Source organism: Amphiprion ocellaris, chromosome 5 (genome assembly GCF_022539595.1).
Source record: "Amphiprion ocellaris isolate individual 3 ecotype Okinawa chromosome 5, ASM2253959v1, whole genome shotgun sequence".
Classification (NCBI taxonomy): Eukaryota; Metazoa; Chordata; class Actinopteri; family Pomacentridae; genus Amphiprion; species Amphiprion ocellaris.
This window is the reverse complement of record NC_072770.1, coordinates 36934437-36956071: the sequence shown is the minus strand read 5'-3', so window position 1 is coordinate 36956071 and position 21635 is coordinate 36934437. Positions and strand designations below refer to the sequence as shown.

Below are 21635 nucleotides of genomic sequence, written 5' to 3'. Positions count from 1 at the left end.
GCGCTCAGGATTGTAGCACATATAATTCCATAACTGACTGCCCGTGCATTTTAGAATTAATTTTAAAATTCTTTTATTTGTTTGTAAATCCCTAAATGGTCTTGCCCCACCATACCTCTCTGAGCTTCTTCACCCCTATACACCGAGCCAATCTCTCAGGTCAGCTGACCAGCTGCTCCTCAGGGTCCCAAAACAAGGCTGAAGCTCAGAGGGGATCAAGCGTTTTCTGTTGCAGCTCCAAACTTTAGAATGAACTGCCGCTGCACATCAGACAGGCCTCCTCACCGTCTAATTTTAAAACCTTTCTTAAAACCCACCTCTTTTCTCTGGCTTTTCATGTCACGTAGGTTTGTTGTTTCTGTGTGCCCATATGCTGTATCTGGGATGGACAGTCCAGTCTGTTTAGTCTATTTATTTTTTGTTTTATTGCGGATTTTGCTTTTAGTTCTATTATTTTTTATGTAGTTCTATTATTTTTTATGTAGTTCTATTATTTTTATCTTAATTTTATTATTTTTATCTTTTGATCATGTCTTTGCTCTTCTGTACAGCACCTTGGTCAACTCTGGCTGTTTCAAAGTGCTTTATAAATAAATTTGATTTGATTTGATTTGAAATGATTATGGAAAAAGATCAGCCGTGAAGCCCCAGGATTCCCTCGTGGACGCTTGTGTGGATTGTGTGGTTTTAAAGTGTCAACGAGCAAAGTTCAAACCTGGTCAACTATTACATAACACACCGAGCGCAACAACAGCTGCAGAGGCTGTGTCTAATAGTTTGTTCTTCAAGAAAAATAAAGAAAACCAGAAGGGTGGAGCAAACTGAATTTGTGCTGCCAGTCTGCCCAGAAGCATTTCAAACTCTGCAGCCCAAAAACCTTAAAGGGTGTGACAACGTTTATGCTCCAGTGACCCAGATAGCTGACTAATAATTCAATCTGTGCAGCTCAAAAAGTTTGACTTCTGTCAGTTTTATTGCCGCTGTTAGAGACGACACACTTAGATCATTACAAGATTGCACGAACACATGAGAAAACATGGATACACCACCAACAAGATGTAAAACAATCACTGTTTAAGATGTCATAACACCTACACAAACCTCAATAATATTCTGCTACGAATACTAATTGTACAGTATCAAAATCTATTTTTACAAAGTTGTTACATGATACTAAAATATCAGTGCAAAACAGAATCCTAACTCTTACATCATTATTATCTATTAACCCTCGTGTCGTCCTGTGGATCAAAATTGATCTGTTTTAAAGTTTGAAAATGTGGGGAAAAAATATTTTTACAGTGAAACTTCTGATGTCCACATTTTCAACATTTTTGGGAAATCTCTGAACATTTTTGGTGGAAAAAAACAGAAATGTTAAAAATGTTTCTTAAGAACATTCACAAAAAAATCAACCAAAATCCACTGAGATTCGCTGGATTTTGGTTGATTTTTATGTGACTGTTCTTAAAGAAAATATCAGAAGTTTCACTGATATCTATGGAATCACTTTAGATATTTTTAGGATTTTTTTGAAAGATTTTTATTCATTTTCTGAAAATATTTACAAGAATTTTCTTGCCAAATTTGGGGGATTTTTTAAAAAAAATAAAACTTTTAAGGAATTACTGGAATTTTCTTCCTGAAGTTTTTGCAAATTTTCAGAAATTTGGGGTATTTTTTGGCTGAATTTTTGGATTTTTTCAGACAAGGAAACAATATTTTTTTGGTGCCTGTAAATGAGGACAACAGGAGGGTTAAAACAAGCTCATGGTCCCAGATTGCAGGTAGCGACGCAAAAAGCTACATGGAAAGACATCTGACAGCTGTTAAACTAGAAAAGCAAATTTTAAAAAATGTGCATTGATGAGTTTTGTAGCCAACATCTTACACTGCAACCTTCACCTTCATTCCTACAGCATATGCAGGGTGATGGAATTACATGTTGATGAAAGCTTTGTTTAGAAATTATGCATACAAATCTGAAAAAATCAGTGTGAAATGGGAAAGGTCGCTGCTCAGCCTCAGTTCCTGTGGATGTGTGGAGACCTTGCAGGCGAGTTACTTCAGAAAAAGGTCCGTTAAGCCGTTAATCAACGACCTGGATCGACCTGTGTGCTGCCATGGTGGTGTCGTTGATGAATGATGATTTACTCATCCCTTGCTGCAGGACAAATGGTTAAATATAAATCAGCACCGGCATCTACAGTGAAATCATGAGCTAACCTGCGCTGTGCTAATGGCAAATTCTTCATGTTACGCTTTGAGTCCAAAATACAGGCGTTACCTCAGAAGGGTTACAAAGCTCAGTGAAGCTGACATTACAAATCCAAGCAGGCGGAGTGGTTTGTGCTTGTGTTTTTTTGTCTTATTTTTGTCATTTTGTGTCATTTTTTGTCGTTTTTTTAAAATGACAAAAAATGACAAAAACAAGGCAAAATATTACAAAATGAGACACAAAATGACAAAAATCGACAAAAAACACAAGCGAGACAAAAAAGAAACACAAAACGACAAAAAACGAAAAACAAAACAAAACCTATATGGATTTTTTTTTTATGTCATCTTCACTGAGCTGGGTTAAATTGCACCGCACTAATTGTGATGTTGTTCTTGTGTGAACAAAGTCCTGCCAGTGATCCCTGAACCTGAGCTGCAGGATTCCTCAGCCCAACCACTCTAGCGTCACCTCTACTTTCACTGGGCATTTCCTGCCTAATACTTCCAGCTTTCTCCATGTTTCTCACAAATACCTGAGAGAGGTGTGGGCTTCTGAGCGTAGAGACACACCCAAACCCTGACAGGTCTCAGGGTGGAGCTCCACTCACCTTTTTCAGGAAGCTTTGTAAATCTCTGTCTGACCAGAGTTTGAAGAGAAGCAGGGCTGCCGTCTTGCTGGATTTTGGGAAATATCTGCGGAGGGAAACCGGTTACCAAAGATCAGTTTCAACTTGTGGAAATTTGAGCTGCATCCAAACATAATCCCCTCTGAGTGACAGCTATTCTCCATATCTTGAATAGTCTAGTCTATGTTTAAAAGTGCACACGCAGGCCAATTTTGTCTTTGTCCTCGCGTGGCCTTACTTGTTTTGGCTGAGATCATTCAGCGACTTTATCAGGTTGCTGTTTATCAAGCTCTTGGTCATCTCAGGTTCCTTGAGAACCAGGCGGCTGGCGGTCTGGCAGGCCATGGCCAGGGTGTCGTCGGACTCGTTCCCTGCAGCGGTGCCCTCGCTGAGGAGCTCCAGCAGCTCTGGCAGCGCTTTACGACCTTCAGGAACAAGCAAAACCCACCCACCGCTTAACACAGGCAAACTCATAAAACAGCAACAGGCTGCTCCAGATAAAGGAAGGAAGGAGGTGGCTGTCATCTTTGTAGGTCTTCAATGAAATTAAACAATGGAAAATGGCAGAATCTTATTCTATATGATCTTACTGTGTGTTTAGATACTGAATATGTTCATGTTTAAAGTGACTGATTCAAATGAGGTCAAAGTATTTAAGAATGTAACTCAGAGGTGTCAAACATGTGGCCCATGGGCCAAAACCGGCCCTCCAGAGGGTCCAATCCGGCCCTCAAAGTGTAAGAATTCCAGAGAAGACATTAACTGCAGATTGTAAATTAGTAAAACTATAAATTTAAAATAATTTCTAGACCATGACAAGTTGTTTTGATCATAAAGTAAAATACTAGATTGTTCATTGTTCTTTTGTTGTTTTGTTTCTCATTTTTGTAATATTTTGTCTTGTTTTTGTTGCTTTTTTGTTGTTTTTTGTCTGACTTTTGTCATTTGTCTCGTTTTTGTAGTTTTGTTTTTCGTTTTTGTCGTTTTGTGTTTTCTTGTCTCACTTGTGTTTTTTGTCTATTTTTTGAGTAACTTTCGTCTTTTTGTTTTGTTTCATGTCGTTTGTCTCATTACTTGTCATTTTGTTTTTCGCTGTTGTCATTTTGTGTCAAATTTTTGTAATATTTTGTCTTGTTTTTGTCATTTGTTTGTCGTTTTGTGTTTCTTTTTTGTCTCGCTTATGTTTTTTGTCTCATTTTTGTCATTTTGTGTTTGCTTTATTCATTGCTGTGTGCATCAGTTCTGTAAATTTGTGGGGGTTTTTGTCTTGCTTGTGTTGTTTGTCTATTTTTTTGTTTGTTTTTTGCTTTTGTCTGTTTTTTTTGTCTCGTTTTTGTTATTTGTCGATTTTTTGGTCATTTTGTAATTTTTTTTGCCTAATTTCTTGTCTCTTTATTGTTCTGTTTTGTGTCGTTTGTCACATTTTTAGTTCTTTTGTTTCTCGCTTTTGTCAGTTTCTGTCTGGTTTTTGCAATTTTGTATCTCATTTTTGGAATATTTTGTCTTGTTTTTGTTGGAGTTTGTCATTTTAATCATAAAGTAACATACTATATATATATTTTGTACCTTCATAGACACTGTAAGTTGTAATGTGTAAATGATAAACTGAGGCATAATGTTGTTGAAATTGAACTTATTCTTTTCAAGAAATTTCCGGGTGGTCATAGTATTTTGTAATAAGATAATTCCTTAAATGCAAATATTTTTGCACTAAAACAAAGGAAAGATTTGGAGCTGTGGTTAATTATAGGTTATTATGCTCTGATTTTAATGGTCACTTGAGATCAAATTGGAATGAATATGGCCCCTGAACTAGAAAGAGTTTTACACCTCTGCTGTAACTGTTTGTTTGTCTTGAACTGCTTCTTACCGATGGCACTGTGCAGGTTTGGGTTCTTGGTCAAGTTTCCCATCAGAGCCAACGTGCTCCTCTGCAGGTTGACTTTCCTTGTCCTTAGCAGAGGGCTGAGAACCTGCAGGCCGTTCAGTTTCTGCACAATAGTCTGACTCATTACATTGGAGACCTGAGAACAAAGGAAACCAGATCAGATCCCAGACTTGAGAAACAGCACGCTGAGTGTATAAACACAGCCAAACTAAAAGTCTTACAACGCCTTCATGTGCGGTGAGATTCTGCAGTGCTCCGCAGCAGGCTTCCTGTGTTTCTTCTCGCTTGCTAGAGCCGAGCAAAGACAGGTAGCTCTGCAGGGTTTTGGAGTGGATCAACCAGCCGGCTCCACTCGGCTGCTGATCCTCAACTACTGGGAAGTCAAAGTGATGCTGGACGAGAAAGAGAAGAAATCATCCTCAGCATGTTTCTGTCCACTCATCTCTATTTATCCTCAGCCTTCTCTGGCATGCTGTAATCCAGGAATGCTTAGTAGTACTTAGAATCATTTGTACATCTGCACTGGAGCATATAGTTTCCTTACAGCTGTGAAATATACTGTATGTTTAATACGTACAGCTCACCTCATGTCAGACCAACACAAAGCTAAACTTCTCTCATTTTTTTAAATCCTTGATTCTTTTTCTTCTTGGAGTACATGTTGTTACTCCGCCAACGAAAGGTGGTGGAGGTTATGTGACGAAATGCGTTGGTTTGTCTGTCTGTCTGTCCGTCTGTTAGCAACATTAAAAACAGACTAACGGATTTGAATGAAGTTTTCAGGGAAGGTCAGAAATGACACCAGGACCAAATGATTAGATTTTGGCAGATATGTGGCTTATAGTCTGGATTTGTTAAAGATTTCTGTATCATTGCAGGATAGCAGCACGGCATCACTGTCACTAAAGCCCTATTCACATGGGATTAGTATTACCTGGGGACCTCTGGTGATTTGTAATAATTGCCAAGGAGGTCGGTGATCTTAATCCTGTGTAAAGTAATAATTCCCCCACAAATTACCTGCTGTATTTCGCCAAACACCAACGTCCTGTGATAATCTGCATCTCTGTGATTAGGGGGTATTTTTTTGTTTATCTTTTTTTATTGTGCACCTTTTTGACCTCTTCCCTGGTTTAATTATGGAGGCTGCCGTGGAAATTATTGACAGCATTTCAGGAGCAAATGCAGGACTCGGCCTATACACAGCAGGCCTATGGAGCATTCAATAAAAGGGAAATCATACAAGGAAAAACTGATTAAATTGTGGGGGTGTTTCTGAGTCCCATCAATTCCTACTGCCTGCTACATACTGAGGTCACATTTTATTTAATCTTTGAATATAGCTGTTTTTTGGGGGGAGTTGCATTTCTACAGTAACTTAAAATGAATTTCTATTGTTTCTGTTCTTTATCATTACGTGCATGTTTTTCATGCTCAAGGACAAGACAGCAAAGTTTAACTGCAAAGTGAAAGTGTGATCCAGTGTGAAACACATCACACTGGATCAGGAGTGAAAGTCCCACGCTGTCATTCAAGTGTTTGAAAGGCTGGAATGTAATCATAACTGCTGTGATGCTGGTGCAGCTAAGAACAAGTCGAGGTTCTAACAGGTTCTGTGACAAACAAACAGGCATTTGTTGTTGCTGTCTGCTGGTATTTCTGGTGAACTGGTGACCTCATCTCACCTCCTGTTCAGAAGCTTTGCTGCTCTGTGGACTGAAGCAGCCGACTGGGCTGCTGTTGTTCTGGCTGTGGCTCCGGTTCACAGCCCTAGACAGAGCTGTGATCCGGCTGAACAGAGCAGGAGCCTCCGCCTCCAGCTGGAACGTCAGATTGTGCAGGATGCAGACACAGTTTTCTACCGACTGTTGCATCAGGTAGAAAAACACACAACATGAGGACACGTGTTCATACAAAAACATGTTTGATTAACCCTCATGTCGTCCTGTGGCTCAAAATTAACCTGGTTTAAAGTTTGAAAATGTGGAAAAAAATGTATTTTGACAGTGAAACTTCTGATGTCCACATTTTCAACATTTTTGGGAAATTTTTGAACATTTTTTGGTGGAAAAAAAAAGAAATGTTAGAAATGTTTCTTAAGAACATTCACAAAAAAAATCTTGGTAGATTTTTTTGTGAATGTTCTTAAAAAAAAGTTTAACTGATATATATGGAATCACTTTAGATATTTTTTAGGATTTTTTCGAAGATTTTTGCTCATTTTTTGACAATATTTACAAGAATTGTCTTGCCAAATTTTTTTTTGTTTTGTTTTTTTAAAATAAAACTTTTAAGGGAAACTTTTAAGGAATTATTGGAATTTTCTTCCTGAAGGTTTTGCAAATTGTCAGAAATTTGGGGAATTTTTTTGCAAATTTTTTGGATTTTTTTCAGACAAGGAAGCAATGTTTTTGTGGTGCCCGTAAATGAAGACAACAGGAGGGTTAATACATCTCAAATTAGGAGGTTACATGAAAGCAAAAATCTATTTTTGACTGAAAAACTGCTATTTTTTTTTAGCATATCTGGCTTATTTAAAAACACCTAAGCTTGACAATCCTGGTAAAATATAGTTTAAAATAAGTTTTCCCAGCTAATTTTAAGATCTCAATATTCTAAATATATCTTATTTCAGGAAATCTTACCAAGACATTTTTCACTTGTTCAATTGGCAGATTTTTTTCACTTATTTCAGGGTAAAAGTTCCTTGAAATAAGTTTTTTATCTTGTTTTGAGAGGGGCATTTTTTTCCAGTGCACTACCAGTCCAAAGTTTAGATTTAATGGTTTATATTTCTATCATTGTCGATTAAAACTGAAGACGTCAAAACTAGAAAAGAATGCATGTGGAGAAGTGTTTATCTCCAGTATTAATCTACAATGTAGAAAATAATAAAAATAAATAAAAAGCATTGAATGAGAAGGTGTGTCCAAACTTTTGACTGGTAGTGTACCTAACCGTACAGCAATAAATCTGAATTAAAAGAAAAAAAAACACACAAGTGATAATTTTATAATAAATAAAACTTAATTGAGTTCAAATAACAAATAGAACAAAAAGTTCTTCTGTTCACAAAATGAGGGTTTTTATGAGTGTTTATAATAGAGATTTTTGTCAAACACGGTAATAATTTTGCTCAAGAAGACTCTCTCTGAAGTAAAAATGTTTATTATAATCATATTCAGATAATATAAAGTGCAGTGTTTACCTTATCATCTGGTCTTCCTGCTTCCACACAGTCTTTAACATAACTGACCAAAGAGTCGATCAAACCACGACACTTTCTCATCGTCTGCCTGTTGCTTTGCTTTGCACTGCTGAGGTTTCTGTTGGAGATAAAATATAAGATTTGCATTGAAAAAATATAGAAATGACATATCACTAGAAGAAACATGGTTGGCAAACACCTGGAATCTACTTTAAGACTTTTGTAAGTGCAGCAGGTAAATATTTAATCTCAGTAATACTCTTCCTGGGACCGTAATGCATTTGTTTATTTAGCAGACAGCAGTAGCAAAGGTTTCAAGATATAATTCAAAAGAAATACAAGCTTTGTCTGAAAATAATTCACCCTTTCCTTAAAAGTAAACAATATCAATCTTTTACGAGCCGGGAAAATAGTAAAGCAACAGTCAAACAATCGAAGTTTTTACTGAATGATCCAGGAAGTGGTCATATGTTTTACATTGCAGCAACGTGTTTGCTGATGCAGGAGATAAGATTACTGTTATCGTGTTGTTATCGCCCCCAGCAGTGCTATGCGATGATGTTTTACATTTACATTCACAGATGCAGAGATCAAAGGGCCTCGGAGAGCTGAATGAACTCTTTCAAATGCAGAAATCCTGACAAAGGAAGCTTCTACGCCGAGGGAGGCAGCCTCGTAAGGAATTCACATTTACCGAAGATAATCTATGTGCAGCAGAAAATTATTTACATTAATGATAGCAGGTGAAATAGTAAAAATAAATGTCTTTATTATGCAAGACAGCTCAACAGCACCTCGAACTAAAGCCACTAAAATAACAAAAAGTGTGAAACCAATGTCTAAATCTTTTAGGTGATTTTGTATTTTAAGTGATTGTCGGCGAGGATTTTTACCTACATAAATTATTACATTTGTTCAAATTGGTCACACAGATATAGTTGTTTTTCTAATATGTATTTTTATGGGGTTTCTTTTAGCCTTTATTATAGCAGACAGTGAAGAGAGAGACAGGAATAGTGAGGGAAGGATATGCAGTAAATGGTCCTGTAAATAAATGACCAATTCATTAATTATACACCACCAGTCAAAAGTTTGGACACACCTTCTCATTCAATAGTGCTTATTTAATTACTTTACACATTGTAGATTAATACTGAAGACATCAAAACTATAAAAGAATACAAATGGAATTATGTTGTAAACAACAAAGTGTTAATCTTCAGTATTAATCTACTATGTAGAAAATAATAGAAATAAATAAAAAGCATTGAATGAGAATGTGTGTCCAAACGTTTTACTGGTAGTTTATGTTATATCTATTTATAATAATAATATTAATGATACATTTTATTTCTAGGCGCCTTTCAAACCACCCAAGGACACCGTACGAAGTAAACAAACTTAAAACACATTCACATTAACAATATAAACCTTAAAAATGTAAAAAGTTATCCTGGTTCCAGTCTATACTGGTCCTTGCAATGGTAGTTATTTGCATTTTTCAGAGAATATTTATTAATTCTCTTACTTTTGTCATGCCAGTTACCACCATAACCCAACAAAATAAATCTCTATAAAAAGAAAACAATTATAAATTAAAGCTGCAAGCAGCATTGCTCGGGTCCTGACATCCCTGCGGTTCGGCGATCCCACTCATGTCCATCAGGTGGCGCAACAACTGAGAGTGTATATCAGCCTATGGATGTGACTGTGGCTGGACTCTGATCACACATGTAAAGTTTGAGGCAGATCGGAGCATGTACAGGCTAGTTAGACAGCACTTCCTGTTTCATGGTGAAACATCCAAAATGGCCACATTCTGATGGTCGCCACTTCCAGGCCCTCGGACCTCAGCGGAGCATTTTAATGTCTTTTGATCACCCATGCCTGGTGTACATCCTGGACAAATTTCAGCTCTCTCGGGGTTACCCTGTTTGAGTTTATAGCATTGAAAAAATGTCCAAAAATGACACAAAATCGTCCAAAATATGACTCATAATTCAAAATGGCCGACTTCCTGTTGGGTTTTGGGTACTGTTGCAGGAGGCTTTTTTGGGCGTCTTGATGAGTTACACACAAAATTCAGTTTTCATAATATTAAAGGCAATGAACTGACATCTAATGCAGGGATGGGCTTTGTTCCTTACCTGAGACATCCTGTGGCGTTGAAGAAGACGTCGGGGTATTGGCCGTTACTGCTGTTAGAACCCGTGGCGTAGGGCAGGATCACACGCTCCACTAAGACGGGCAGAGCAGTCTTCACCAGGTCTGGCTTCAGGTCTTCTGCAGAAGACAAGTTCCACAGGAGACCTGCAGAGATAATGAAAATGATTCACAACTCACTGTTTGTCCAAGTGTTTAAATCACAAGCAAGTGTGTGAGTTCCTTTATTGTGTCTTCATAATAGAGCTATAGTTAGATTTCACTGAAGTTTGTGATATTTAGGGGCATTTATTTAAACATTTACCATATTTTTAGTCACATTTAGCGAAACTCAAAGCATCAGATTAATACTGACTGAGACTTTCTGCAGTGTTGAGTTCTTTTGACTGATGGGAGGACTGAAACAGCATTACGTAGCACTCTCTGTCCGACTTGTTTGTTTGGTTAGGTGTGTGTGCAGCCGTGTTTCTGAGCTTTAATACACACCTGTCAGCTGCTTGTGGATCTCTACGGAGTCCGTGTCTCTGAGCAGAGCCACGGCCTCCGGGATGCCGTCGCAGCGCTGTATCTCCTCTTTGTTTTTGTCGCTTTTGAAGGACAGGTTGCGGAGGGCAGCCGAGGCCGTGCAGCTGACCTGTTCGCTGGGGCTGCGCAGGAGGTTCACCAGAGGGAGGACGCCGTTGAACTTCAATACCTGCCAGACGAGAAGGCTGCAGGATTAGTTCAGCTTCAGGAACACAATAGTTTACCTCAATTCAAATGACAGGGATTTCATTTGAACAGTGATTTAGAAGTACTGCCTCCATATCCAGCCTGGATTCCCAGTGGCAGACTAATTATAGTGTTTGGGGAGTGGCAACAGTTGCTGCAGGGATGGCACAGGAGCCCAGAAAATAGGTTTACTTTATATTAAAGTCATGTTTTGTTTTTACTGTTTAGTGTCCACATGCTTCAGCAATCTAGGTCACTAGAGGAAGAAAATGCCGAGTGTTTTAGCTTCAACTTCAGCTTTACTGTCATTCAGCAATGTGTGAAGTAATGACGTTTCTCTCATCCACTTCACAGTGCAGAAGTAAGTGTTAATTCTTTCAAAAAGGAAGAATAAATATGAGCTTACATCACTTTTATTGACACTTTTATATTTATTTTGCTTATTTCCATCAATCTATATCTATCTATCTGTCTGTCTGTCTGTCTGTCTGTCTGTCTGTCTGTCTGTCTGTCTGTCTGTCTGTCTGTCTATCTGTCTATCTGTCTATCTATCTATCTATCTATCTATCAACCTCGCTGTTCAACATCCTCACTCTGTGTCAGAGTATTTTTTAAGCTGCTGCTGATGCAGATGTTTATTAATCCTGCTGCTTCACGTTAAGCATTTTTCTCATTAAACACCACGCTGTACATTTGTTTGGTCCTGCCGTAAACTGATCACCATTTCTCATCTGTTGTGTGTCTGCACATGTTTAGAGCTGCTACTGTTTGCTGTAGTTTTTAACTTGCTGTTACTACGATCACCACTAATTCATATTGCACTAGATAGATAGATAGATAGATAGATAGATAGATAGATAGATAGATAGATAGATAGATAGATAGATAGATAGATAGATAGATAGATAGATAGATAGATAGATAGATAGATAGATAGATAGATAGATAGATAGATAGATAGATACATACTATACTACTACTGCCACTATCTGGACTGTGGGAGGCCCGGGCCGGGATGCAAACCTGGAATTTTCTAAATGCAAGGCGATGGTGCCAACCACTGATCCACTGTGCAGTCCAATTATCATCCAATAAACCAGACAATAAATCTTAAGTGTCATAACCTTAATTGGTTTTGCTTATTTGCCAGTTGCATTATTTAAATATACTTTCCAGTAAATAAGATCCTCCTCCAACAACACAACACATGAGCCTGGCTGGTCTTCCAGCATTACTGTATCAATACTGGATGGTTTGAGGGCGTCTTGGACTGTGAGGTGAGTAGTGTTTCCCTGATTGGCTTCAAAATAAAAGCTCAAAATCAGCACACACACTTGCAAAAATGAAAGCAAATCTTCAGGACTTCATTGCCTATGTGTTGCGCAACAAGCAGTAAACAGTGTTTTCCACTGATTTACACAATAAATCCTTCCTTATTACAACTGTCAGCATCAAACATGCACCAGGAAACTGTGGCAATCATTTCTAATTCTTTTCTTTTTATAGAGGTTCATTTTGTTGGATTATGGTGGGAATATGCATGAATAGCTACCACTGTAAGGACCAGTATAGACTGGAACCAGGACAATATTTTACATCTGTAAGTTTTATATAGTTAATGTGAATGTGTTTTAACTTCCTTTACTTTGTACGATGTTCTTGGGTGTTTTGAAAGGCGCCTAGAAATAAAATGTATTATTACTTTTACTATTCTAAATAGATATAACATTCACTACCAGTCAAAAGTCTGGATACACCTTCTAATTTAGTGCTTTTAATTTATGTGTATTTTTTCTACATTGTAGATTAATACTGAAGATTTACACTTTTTTTGTTTACCACATAATTTCACATGTATTCTTTTATAGTTTTGATGTCTTCAGTATTAATCTACAAATAAATAAAAACCATTGAATGAGAAGGTGTGTCCACATGTGTTGTGATGCTATGAGTTTATTCAATACATTTCCTCCACTTTGGTCAAATGCCATTTCTCATTTCTCCAGAAGGGAGTCAGAAGCGAAACTGTGATGAGAAGATAAGTCAGTGCTTGGCCTTTATTTAAAAAAAAGGACACTTCTGGTTCTTTATTATTTATCAGTTTATGAATTTTTCTTCCTCAAAATGGACAAAGCAATGCAAACACCCTGTTTCTAAGCACTTTTGTTGATGTACATTCCCTTGTTGTGTTTGTAAAATACAGGGTGGGCCATAAGTTTCCATACATAGGAAAATGGATATTTTTTTATGTTTCAGATACCCACGAGATGCATTTGACGCTATCTTTGGGGGTACTTGAAGGCCATGGTGTATCAGGTGAAGATGCGAGACATAAATCACATCAAGGAACGTATCACCAACGCCATTACAAGCAGAACTTTAACTGTGCTAATGTAAGTTCATCAACAGTGGAAAACACGTATTAATATGTGTTTTCGAAACAATGGTAATCATATATAGCACATTATATAAATAAAAACAGTTGTCCAGTGTCCAATGTTTATTTTTCCTGTGGATGGAAACTTTTGGCAAACGCTGTATATTGTTATCCTTTGAAAATAAAGAAGAGAAGCTGAGTCACCTCGTCTTTAGCTCTGTCGTCGATGTAAGTGTTGTGCTGGATGTAGGAAGCTCCACAGTGTTGGTACGTCTCCTCCTCGTTGGACAGATACTCCACGGCCTCCTTCATGGTGAGGTCAGAAACTCCACTGGTTCCGTTGGTGCTTCGCAAAACAGTTTCAATAGTTTCATATTCACACTTTAAATGAAGAAAATGAAATACGTCAGTTAACCCTCCTGTTGTCTTCATTTACGGGAACCAAAAAATATTGTTCCTTTCTCTGAAAAAAAATCCCAAAATTCAGCAAAAAAATTCCCCAAATTGATTTTTTAAAAAGCTAAATCTTCAGGAAGAAAATTCCAAAAATTCCTTAAAAGTTTCCCTTAAAAGTTTTATATTTTTTTTTAAAAGTCCCCAAATTTGGCAAGAAATAAAAAATTAAATTTTTTCAAAAATGAATAAAAATCTTCAAAAAAAAATCGTAAAAATATCTAAAGTGATTACATATATATCAGCAAAACTTCTAATAGTTTCTTTAAGAACATTCACAGAAAAATCAACCAAAATCCAGTGAAAGTCGCTAGATTTTGGTTGATTTTTATGTGAATGTTTTTACAGAAAATATTAGAAGTTTCACTGATATATATGTAATCATTTTAGATATTTTTAGGATTTTATTGGAAGATTTTTACTCATTTGAAAATATTTACAAGAAGGGTTTTTTTTATATAAAACTTTTAGGGAAATTTTTAAGGAAATATTGGAATTTTTTGAACATTTCTTTTTTTTCCATCAAAAAATGTTCAAAAATCTCCCAAAAAATGTTGAAAATGTGGACATCAGAAGTTTCACTGTGAAAATATAGTCTTTTTCCCACATTTTTAAACTTTAAAACAGGTCAATTTGACCCACAGGACGACAGGAGGGTTAAAGAAAACCGTATCTTCCAACTTACCCAGAATCTACTTTGCTCTTGGATGTGAACTCGGTGACGGGAGTCTTGGAGGTGACTTTGGACATGTCGGTCTGACTGCATATGAACTGGCCGTTTGCTTTGCTGTGACTGGAGCCGTTTGGGATTTTCAGAGGCGGAGGCTGAAGCTTGGGCGGTGCGCTGGTCATGAACTGACTGGTGCTCCTCTGTGTTATGTAGGTGTTCTTGGTGGAGCTGTTTCTCTGCTGCGTAGTGGAGCGTTTGGGCACGGAGCGAGTCCAGGCCAGATCCGGCTCGCTGCGGCTGGTGCTGGTCCGGGCGGCCGGCATGGAGGGGATGTAGCTCCTCTCGTACTGGTAGCCGGACGCCACCGTGCTCCTCTTCATGGCGGGGCCTTTGGAGCTGGTTTGCCGGTTAATGTTTTTCTCAAAGGTGAACTGCGGAGCCAGACGATACACGTGTTTGTGATTAGGTATGTCTCATGAAAGCACATTTCAGCAGTAATGAGGCAACTCGGAGCAGGCAGCAGTAAATCAGATGGTGACAGGTCGTACTGGTGAGTAACCGGTTGTGGTGCAACGCCTGGCAGCTGCTGTGGGAAAGGCTGGTAGATTCTGGTATGAGTAGACAGAGAGACTCGAGCATCTGGAGACAGGTTTTTGACACTCAAATGGGAGGAAAGTCAAACAGGGACAAGATATTTTAAGGCCCTATTTCTTTTACAAACTGGAAATTTATGCTATTTCTACAACAAAGATGCATCAGAGAGTCGTGAAGTTCTTCGTATTTTCCTCAGGACACAGTCAGAGGCAGAATTTTAGATTTAGTAAGGTCAATAAATAATAATTAAATTCTTATGTTCTTATCATTATTTATTTATTTATTATCTTATGTATTTTTACTCTTTTAACTTTTCACCTTTTACTCATCTTACATCAGGCCTTTTATTTTATCTTATACTCTGTGTGTGTGTGTGTGTGTGTGTGTGTGTGTGTGCGTGTGTGTGTGTGTGTGTATATATGTATATATGGAGGGACGGAGGGATGGGTTTTCTTGTTTTTAATGTCTTTAAATGTTGAAAAAGCATTTTGTGTTGCATTTTAATTGTATGAAAAGTGCTACATAAATAAAATTTGATTGATTGAGGGTTAATGTTTTATGTAAAGCACTTTGAATTGTCCTGGACATGACGGGTGTTTTACAAATAAACTTGCCTTGCTTTAGATGGCTGATTGGACAAAATAAGCACACTTCCAAAATTTTTGCAAATGAATCACTCATCAAACAACAACAACAGCAATATGCATATTACTACCGCTAACTATAATAATAAAAATGTTATTTTATCTCTAAGTACTTGTTAAAATATGCAGTACAAAAAAAGAAGCTAAAATTGATGTGTATTGTGTGGAACATTTTTGATCCTCCCACTTCTGAGGAACTGTCTTCAACTGCAGCTCGCCTCACCTCAGACTCACATCATTGTCATTAAACCTCTGACAGTGTGTGAGCATTATGCAACCCAGTCAAGTCAGAGGTGTAATAAAGAAACAGAGATAACCTTCACAATAACTCACACTTTGAGAGAAGCCGTTTCCAAAGACGCTGCCATTAGGAGGACTGGAGTGTGACCTCAGACCGTCTATGAACACGGAGTCGTAGGAAGGGCCTGAAGAGAGAGTGTTATCAGAGTGTTATCATGTGTACAGTACACGCCTCGTTTATGGCCCTTTATTGTCTCTGCCTGTAGCGAAGAAACAGAGTGGCTGTTCAGTTTCCCAGCACAGCTGCTCATCTGTACTTTAAGCTTTAATGGTGTCCAGACTAAGGGCTACTGAAAGAGCAATGAACGTCCAGAAACTGTAAAAGTTCAGCAGCAGAGAGCGAAGGCCACAGGTGGGAAAACATGGAATAGTCCCAATCTGTGGCACAGCAACCCTCATTATGATAACAACTACACATTAATGACTACTTTCAGTCAGTGATCACTTGTATATAGCCATGGGCTAGTTAAATGTGACTTTCATCACCTGCAGAAAATCTGGCTTCTGGACATCGTGAAGATTAAACTAGAAAATATTACAGCTGTTCTTCAGATTTAAAAATCATAGTTTTAAACATGGACAAGCCTTAGTTTTCTTTTTCTAATTCTCCCTCTAACTTAACCCTGTAAGACCCTAAACATTCTACACACACACACACACACACACACACACACACACACACACACATACATATATATAAAATAGAAAATAATCAAAAATGAGCATATATATATATATATATATATATAAACGTATATATATATATATATATATATATATATATATATATATATATATATATATATATATATATATATATATATATATATATATATATATATATATAATACCCAGATATTGAGATTTATGAAAAGATAAAAAAAAAACTAAAAAAACATTAAACTAAATAAATTTTATTAAAATTTTTTACAGAAAATAATTAAAAATGATCACATATATATATATATATAAAATATATATTTTATATATATATATATATAAAAAAAAAAAAAAAAAAAATATATATATATATATATATATATATATATATATATATATATATATATATATATATATATATTTATATATATATAAAAATGATAACAAGAAAAATATAGGTGATGCTGTATTTTGCACCAGTGGGTTCTACAGGGTTAAATGAGTACAGGTTAGAGATTTGCAGATGTGTCGGCCACAGCTGTAAATCTGTTCTTGGAAGAAAGAGAAGCTGCTCAGACAACAAACAGACCACAGATGAACTGGTTTCTAAAGTAGTTTCATGACTCCCAGTGGAACCTCAGTCCTTTTTCTGTCCAGCATTATATTTCTATCATAGTCCTAGAAACTGTAAGAGACGTAATTCTTCACTCTTTATTTCCCAACATAAAATATGTGTGTTTAGTTTTTATTCTACTGCTGGGAATAAGGACAGAGATTACTTGTAGACTACTTCTGGGTTGGACAGACTAAACCTTCTTTCTTTCCTCAGCCTGTAGTTACAGAATAAAACAGTCAGCTTGAGTTCTCTGTTACTCTCCTGTCCCTGCCTTCTTTTCTTACTTGTCGGGGACAGAGAAGTGGATCCGCTCCTGCTGCTGCTGCTGGGCTGCCTGGACTTGGTCCTCTTGATGGTCTGGACCTGCTCCAGGACCCGCTGCTGTCCGGTTCGGTACTGGTTCCCGGACGGCAGAGCCAGAGAGGTGTCGTCCACGTTCCCGATGGAAATGGCCGACTTTAGAGGATCCACGCTCGTCATTTCTTTTAGCTGTCCAGACGGCTCGACTACATCCAACAGGAAAGTCTGTGGGCTGTCGGTGTGATCACTGGTAATAAAAGCGCACCTTGTCCTGCCCGGCCCGGCCCGGCCCGCCCTGCCCACTTAGGCCGCGCCCATCTGGGCACAAAAGAGCTGCAAGACTCCGCTGCAGAGTCATCCTTTCTACACTAGACAAAACCTGTGGAGCTGCACAGAGCAAACAAGCAGCAGGTTTAGTTCTGCTGCTGAAGACAGATAATCTGACAAGTAAACTCACTATTCACGCCTTCTACTTTACACTGTAAAAAACTGCACATTTTCAGGTAAAAATCTGTAAACTCTAAAACAGTTTGATGCCGTTCATATAACACTGAATCACCATAAACAGGTTAATCAGGAGAAAATTGTTTTTTTTTTTTTTTTTTAAAGAATATTTTCCTCTTGAAAAAATACATTTCCCGACTCTTGCACAGTTTTTAATGCAAAAATGCCCTAATATGTGTAATAAAACTGTAGTTTTTGCATTTGATTCTTGAAAAGAACACAGTTTTTCCCAGTTAAATGTACATATTGTTGTACTGGTAATGGAAACATGCTGCAAGATTTATAACAAGTAACATGGAAATTTCTGCATTTATTACATGCAAAATATACATGATGTACTTTTGTGTTAACGGACATATGCTTTAATATTTATGACAGCTTTAACTACATTTTTTTGCTAAAAATGCATATATTTAATGTTAAATACACTAAATGTTGTGCTGTTAATGAAAAATGCTGTAATATTTATGTAAATTTTCACATTTTAATGGTCAAATTTTTTTTACAGTAAAATATGGAATGAAGCACATTTTTAACCCTAAAATCAACAATATCTATACATTTCTTTACTGTAAATGTGAAAAATGTTTTACTGTAATTTTATGGTAGAATTCTGGATGGAATTTTACTGTAAATTATTTTTTACAGTGTAGGCTTCATATTTGCAGAGATACTAGTCAAAAGTTTGGACACACTTTCTCATTTAAATGGTTTTTATTTATTTATTTTAAAAATTGTGGATTAACACTGAAGACATCAAAACTATAAAACTATATAAGAACACATATGGAATTATGTTGTAAACAAAAAAAGTGTTAATCTTCAGTATTAGAAAGTAATAAAAATAAATATAAATCATCAAATGAGAAGGTGTGTCCTGCACTATTTAAAAGTGCATCAGCAAAATGCATTTCTATGCAAATATGCAAAGACAAAGGTCCCTTTGACTGCCCTGTTATCGTACAATAACTTTTTATTGCTAATGCATCAGTGCTGAGTTGCAGATTTACTGCTGGAGCTTCACTGGTGAACAATCTGTGCACTGCAGGCAGCAAAAAGCACAACATTCCCCTCAGGAATGACAAGAATATGAAATACTCAAGTGCTAAAATTGAACTAGTTTAACCCTCGTGTCGTCCTGACGGTCAAAACTGACCCGGTTTAGAGTTTGAAAATGTGGAAAAAAATTATTTTCACAGTGAAACTTCTGACGCCCACATTTTCAATATTTTGGGGAAATCTTTGGACATTTATTGGTGGAAAAAAAGAAATGTTAAAAATGTTTCTTAAGAACATTCCCCAAAAAAATCAACCAAAATCCAGCAAATTTCGCTGGATTTTGGTTGATTTTTATGTGAATGCTCTTAAAGAAGTTTTAGTGATATATATATGTAATCACTTTAGATATTTTTAGGATTTTTTTGGAAGATATTTTACTAATTTTCTTGAAAATATTTACAAGAATTTTCTTGCCAAATTTGGGGGATTTTTTTAAAAATAAAACTTTTCTGGGAAACTTTTAAGGAATTAAGGAATTTTCTTCCTGAAGGTTTTGCAAATTTTCAGAAATTTGGGGATTTTTTTTTGCTGAATTTTTGGATTTTTTTCAGACGAGGAAACAATATTTTTTGGTGCCCGTAACTGAAGACAACAGGAGGGTTAAATTACCTCTAATTCTGTTAAATCTCTACTTCACTGAAAGTAGAAAAGCAGATACACAGCTCTGCCTGTTTCACAAAAATAAAAAAAAAAAGATCTTGAAACTGAGCAGTGTAATGTTATTTTGTTGGTAAGTCATATCATAATCCCACTATAATCAAGCAAAGAGATGCACAACAAACACATGAAATAGACTCGATTTGGGCAGATAAGGAAAAACAAAAACCCTTTTGTGAAGCAAAGCTGACTTCATCCCATGCACAAACCTGTTTACACTGCATTAGTCATCTTCATCTGTGCAACAGTTGCACTGCAAAAGCTGCAAGACAAAAAAACATGCTGAATTAGCTTCACTAATTTTGCAATAATACCTAAACAGGATGCAAGAAAGCAAGAAAACCTGCTGCAAACTACCTACTGAAATTTTAACCCTCCTGCTGTCCTCATTTACGGGCACCAAAAAATATTGTTTCCTTGTCTGAAAAAAATCCAAAAAATTCAGCAAAAAAATTTCCCAAATTTCTGTAAATTTGCAAAACCTTCAGGAAGAAAATTCCAATAATTCCTGAAAAGCTTCCCTTAAAAGTTTTATTTTTAAAAAATACCCCAAATTTGGCAAGAAAATTCTTCTAAATATTTTCAAAAAATGAGTAAAAATCTTCCAAAAACATCCTAAAAATATCTAAAATGACTCCATATATATCAGTAAAACTTCTAATATTGCATTAACAATAACATTTTCAACATTTCTTTTTTCCCCACCAAAAATGTTCAAAGATATCCCAAAATTATTGAAAATGTGGACATCAGAAGTGTCGCTGTTATTTTTTTTTCTCTCCACATTTTCAAACTTTAAAACGGGTTAATTTGACCCACAGGATGACAGGAGGGTTAATGATCGGCTAATATTGCACAAAACAACATAAAAAGTCTTTCAAGCGGCCCATTCATATATCATTTTTCTTCAACACAAAAGGTCCAACATTTGTTCATGAGCTTCAAAGAATGATAAATCCTGTTCAGGTATCGACTAGTTTTGAAATGCTACAGCCTTAGCTCCGAGGTACGTCCTATTAGGTCTACAACAGCCTAATTTGCTGCATTTATTATAGTTTTAGGTTGTCTTGTGTTGTGTTGTGTTGTGCAGTCTGGAATGCCCGTGGAGTGCTACTAAATGCTGCTTCCTTTGTAGCACTGAATGCAACGGCTTCTGAAATGCTTGCAGGACGTGTAAGTGAATGTGTTTTTCTTTGAACTGGGAACAAATGAAAAATGTAAATGCACCACACCCAGGACACTCCTGCCCTTCAGGGACTACATCATGTGCCAGCTGGCGTGTCACATCTGGCAAATTTGGCAGTCGCCTGCTCTCACTCGCTTTGTCTTGTGATTCCTGGTCTGACAGCAGCTTCAGTGATTCATTTGTTGGGCGACTTGTTTTCATTAGAGTTCAGTTTGTCAAATCTACAGTGCTTAGATTGCCCCCTAGTGGTGAATGTGTGCATATCAGTGAAGAGTATTTTTAATTTAAACCTGTAATCCAGGGGTATCAAACTCATTCTCGTTCAGGTTAGTTCCACATTCAGCCCAATTTGCTCTCCAGTGACCAATAAAATCACAGCATAATAACCTATAAATAATCACAATTCCAATTTTTTCCTTTGTTTTAGTGCATAAGTACTTTCTGAAAATATTCACATTTAAGGAATTATCTTTTTACAAAACATCATGAACCTGAAATTTCTGAAGCAAAATAAATTCAATTTCTGTAATATTATGCCTCAGTTTATCATTTACACATTACAACTTCCAGATCACAGAGTATCTACAAAGAAACACAACATTTAGTCATCTGGAAGTGAACCAGAGAGGATTTTACTTTATGATCAAAACAACAAAAGTCAGACAAAAAACAACAAGACAAAACATTACAAAAATGAGACACAAAACGACAAAAAATAAGACAAATGACACAAAACAAAACCAAAAAAAGAGACCAAAAAGTTACAAAGCAACAAAAAATGGATAAAAGACAAAAACGA

At 36.6% G+C, this 21635-nt stretch overlaps 1 protein-coding gene across 1 annotated transcript; it reads right to left on the bottom strand.

Moving 5' to 3' along the window:
• Nucleotides 1-950: 950 nt before the first annotated feature.
• pkp1b (plakophilin 1b) lies at nucleotides 951-17763 on the bottom strand. Its single transcript, XM_023263551.3, has 13 exons — nucleotides 17415-17763; nucleotides 15888-15979; nucleotides 14332-14747; nucleotides 13398-13539; nucleotides 10592-10799; nucleotides 10090-10252; nucleotides 7943-8060; nucleotides 6420-6599; nucleotides 4956-5126; nucleotides 4717-4870; nucleotides 3085-3271; nucleotides 2829-2913; nucleotides 951-2164 (listed from the first exon to the last, which is right to left on the bottom strand). Exons 1-13 carry the CDS (start codon nucleotides 17608-17610, stop codon nucleotides 2090-2092), a joined length of 2187 nt encoding a protein of 728 aa, XP_023119319.1. The 5' UTR covers nucleotides 17611-17763; the 3' UTR covers nucleotides 951-2089.
• Nucleotides 17764-21635: the final 3872 nt, after the last annotated feature.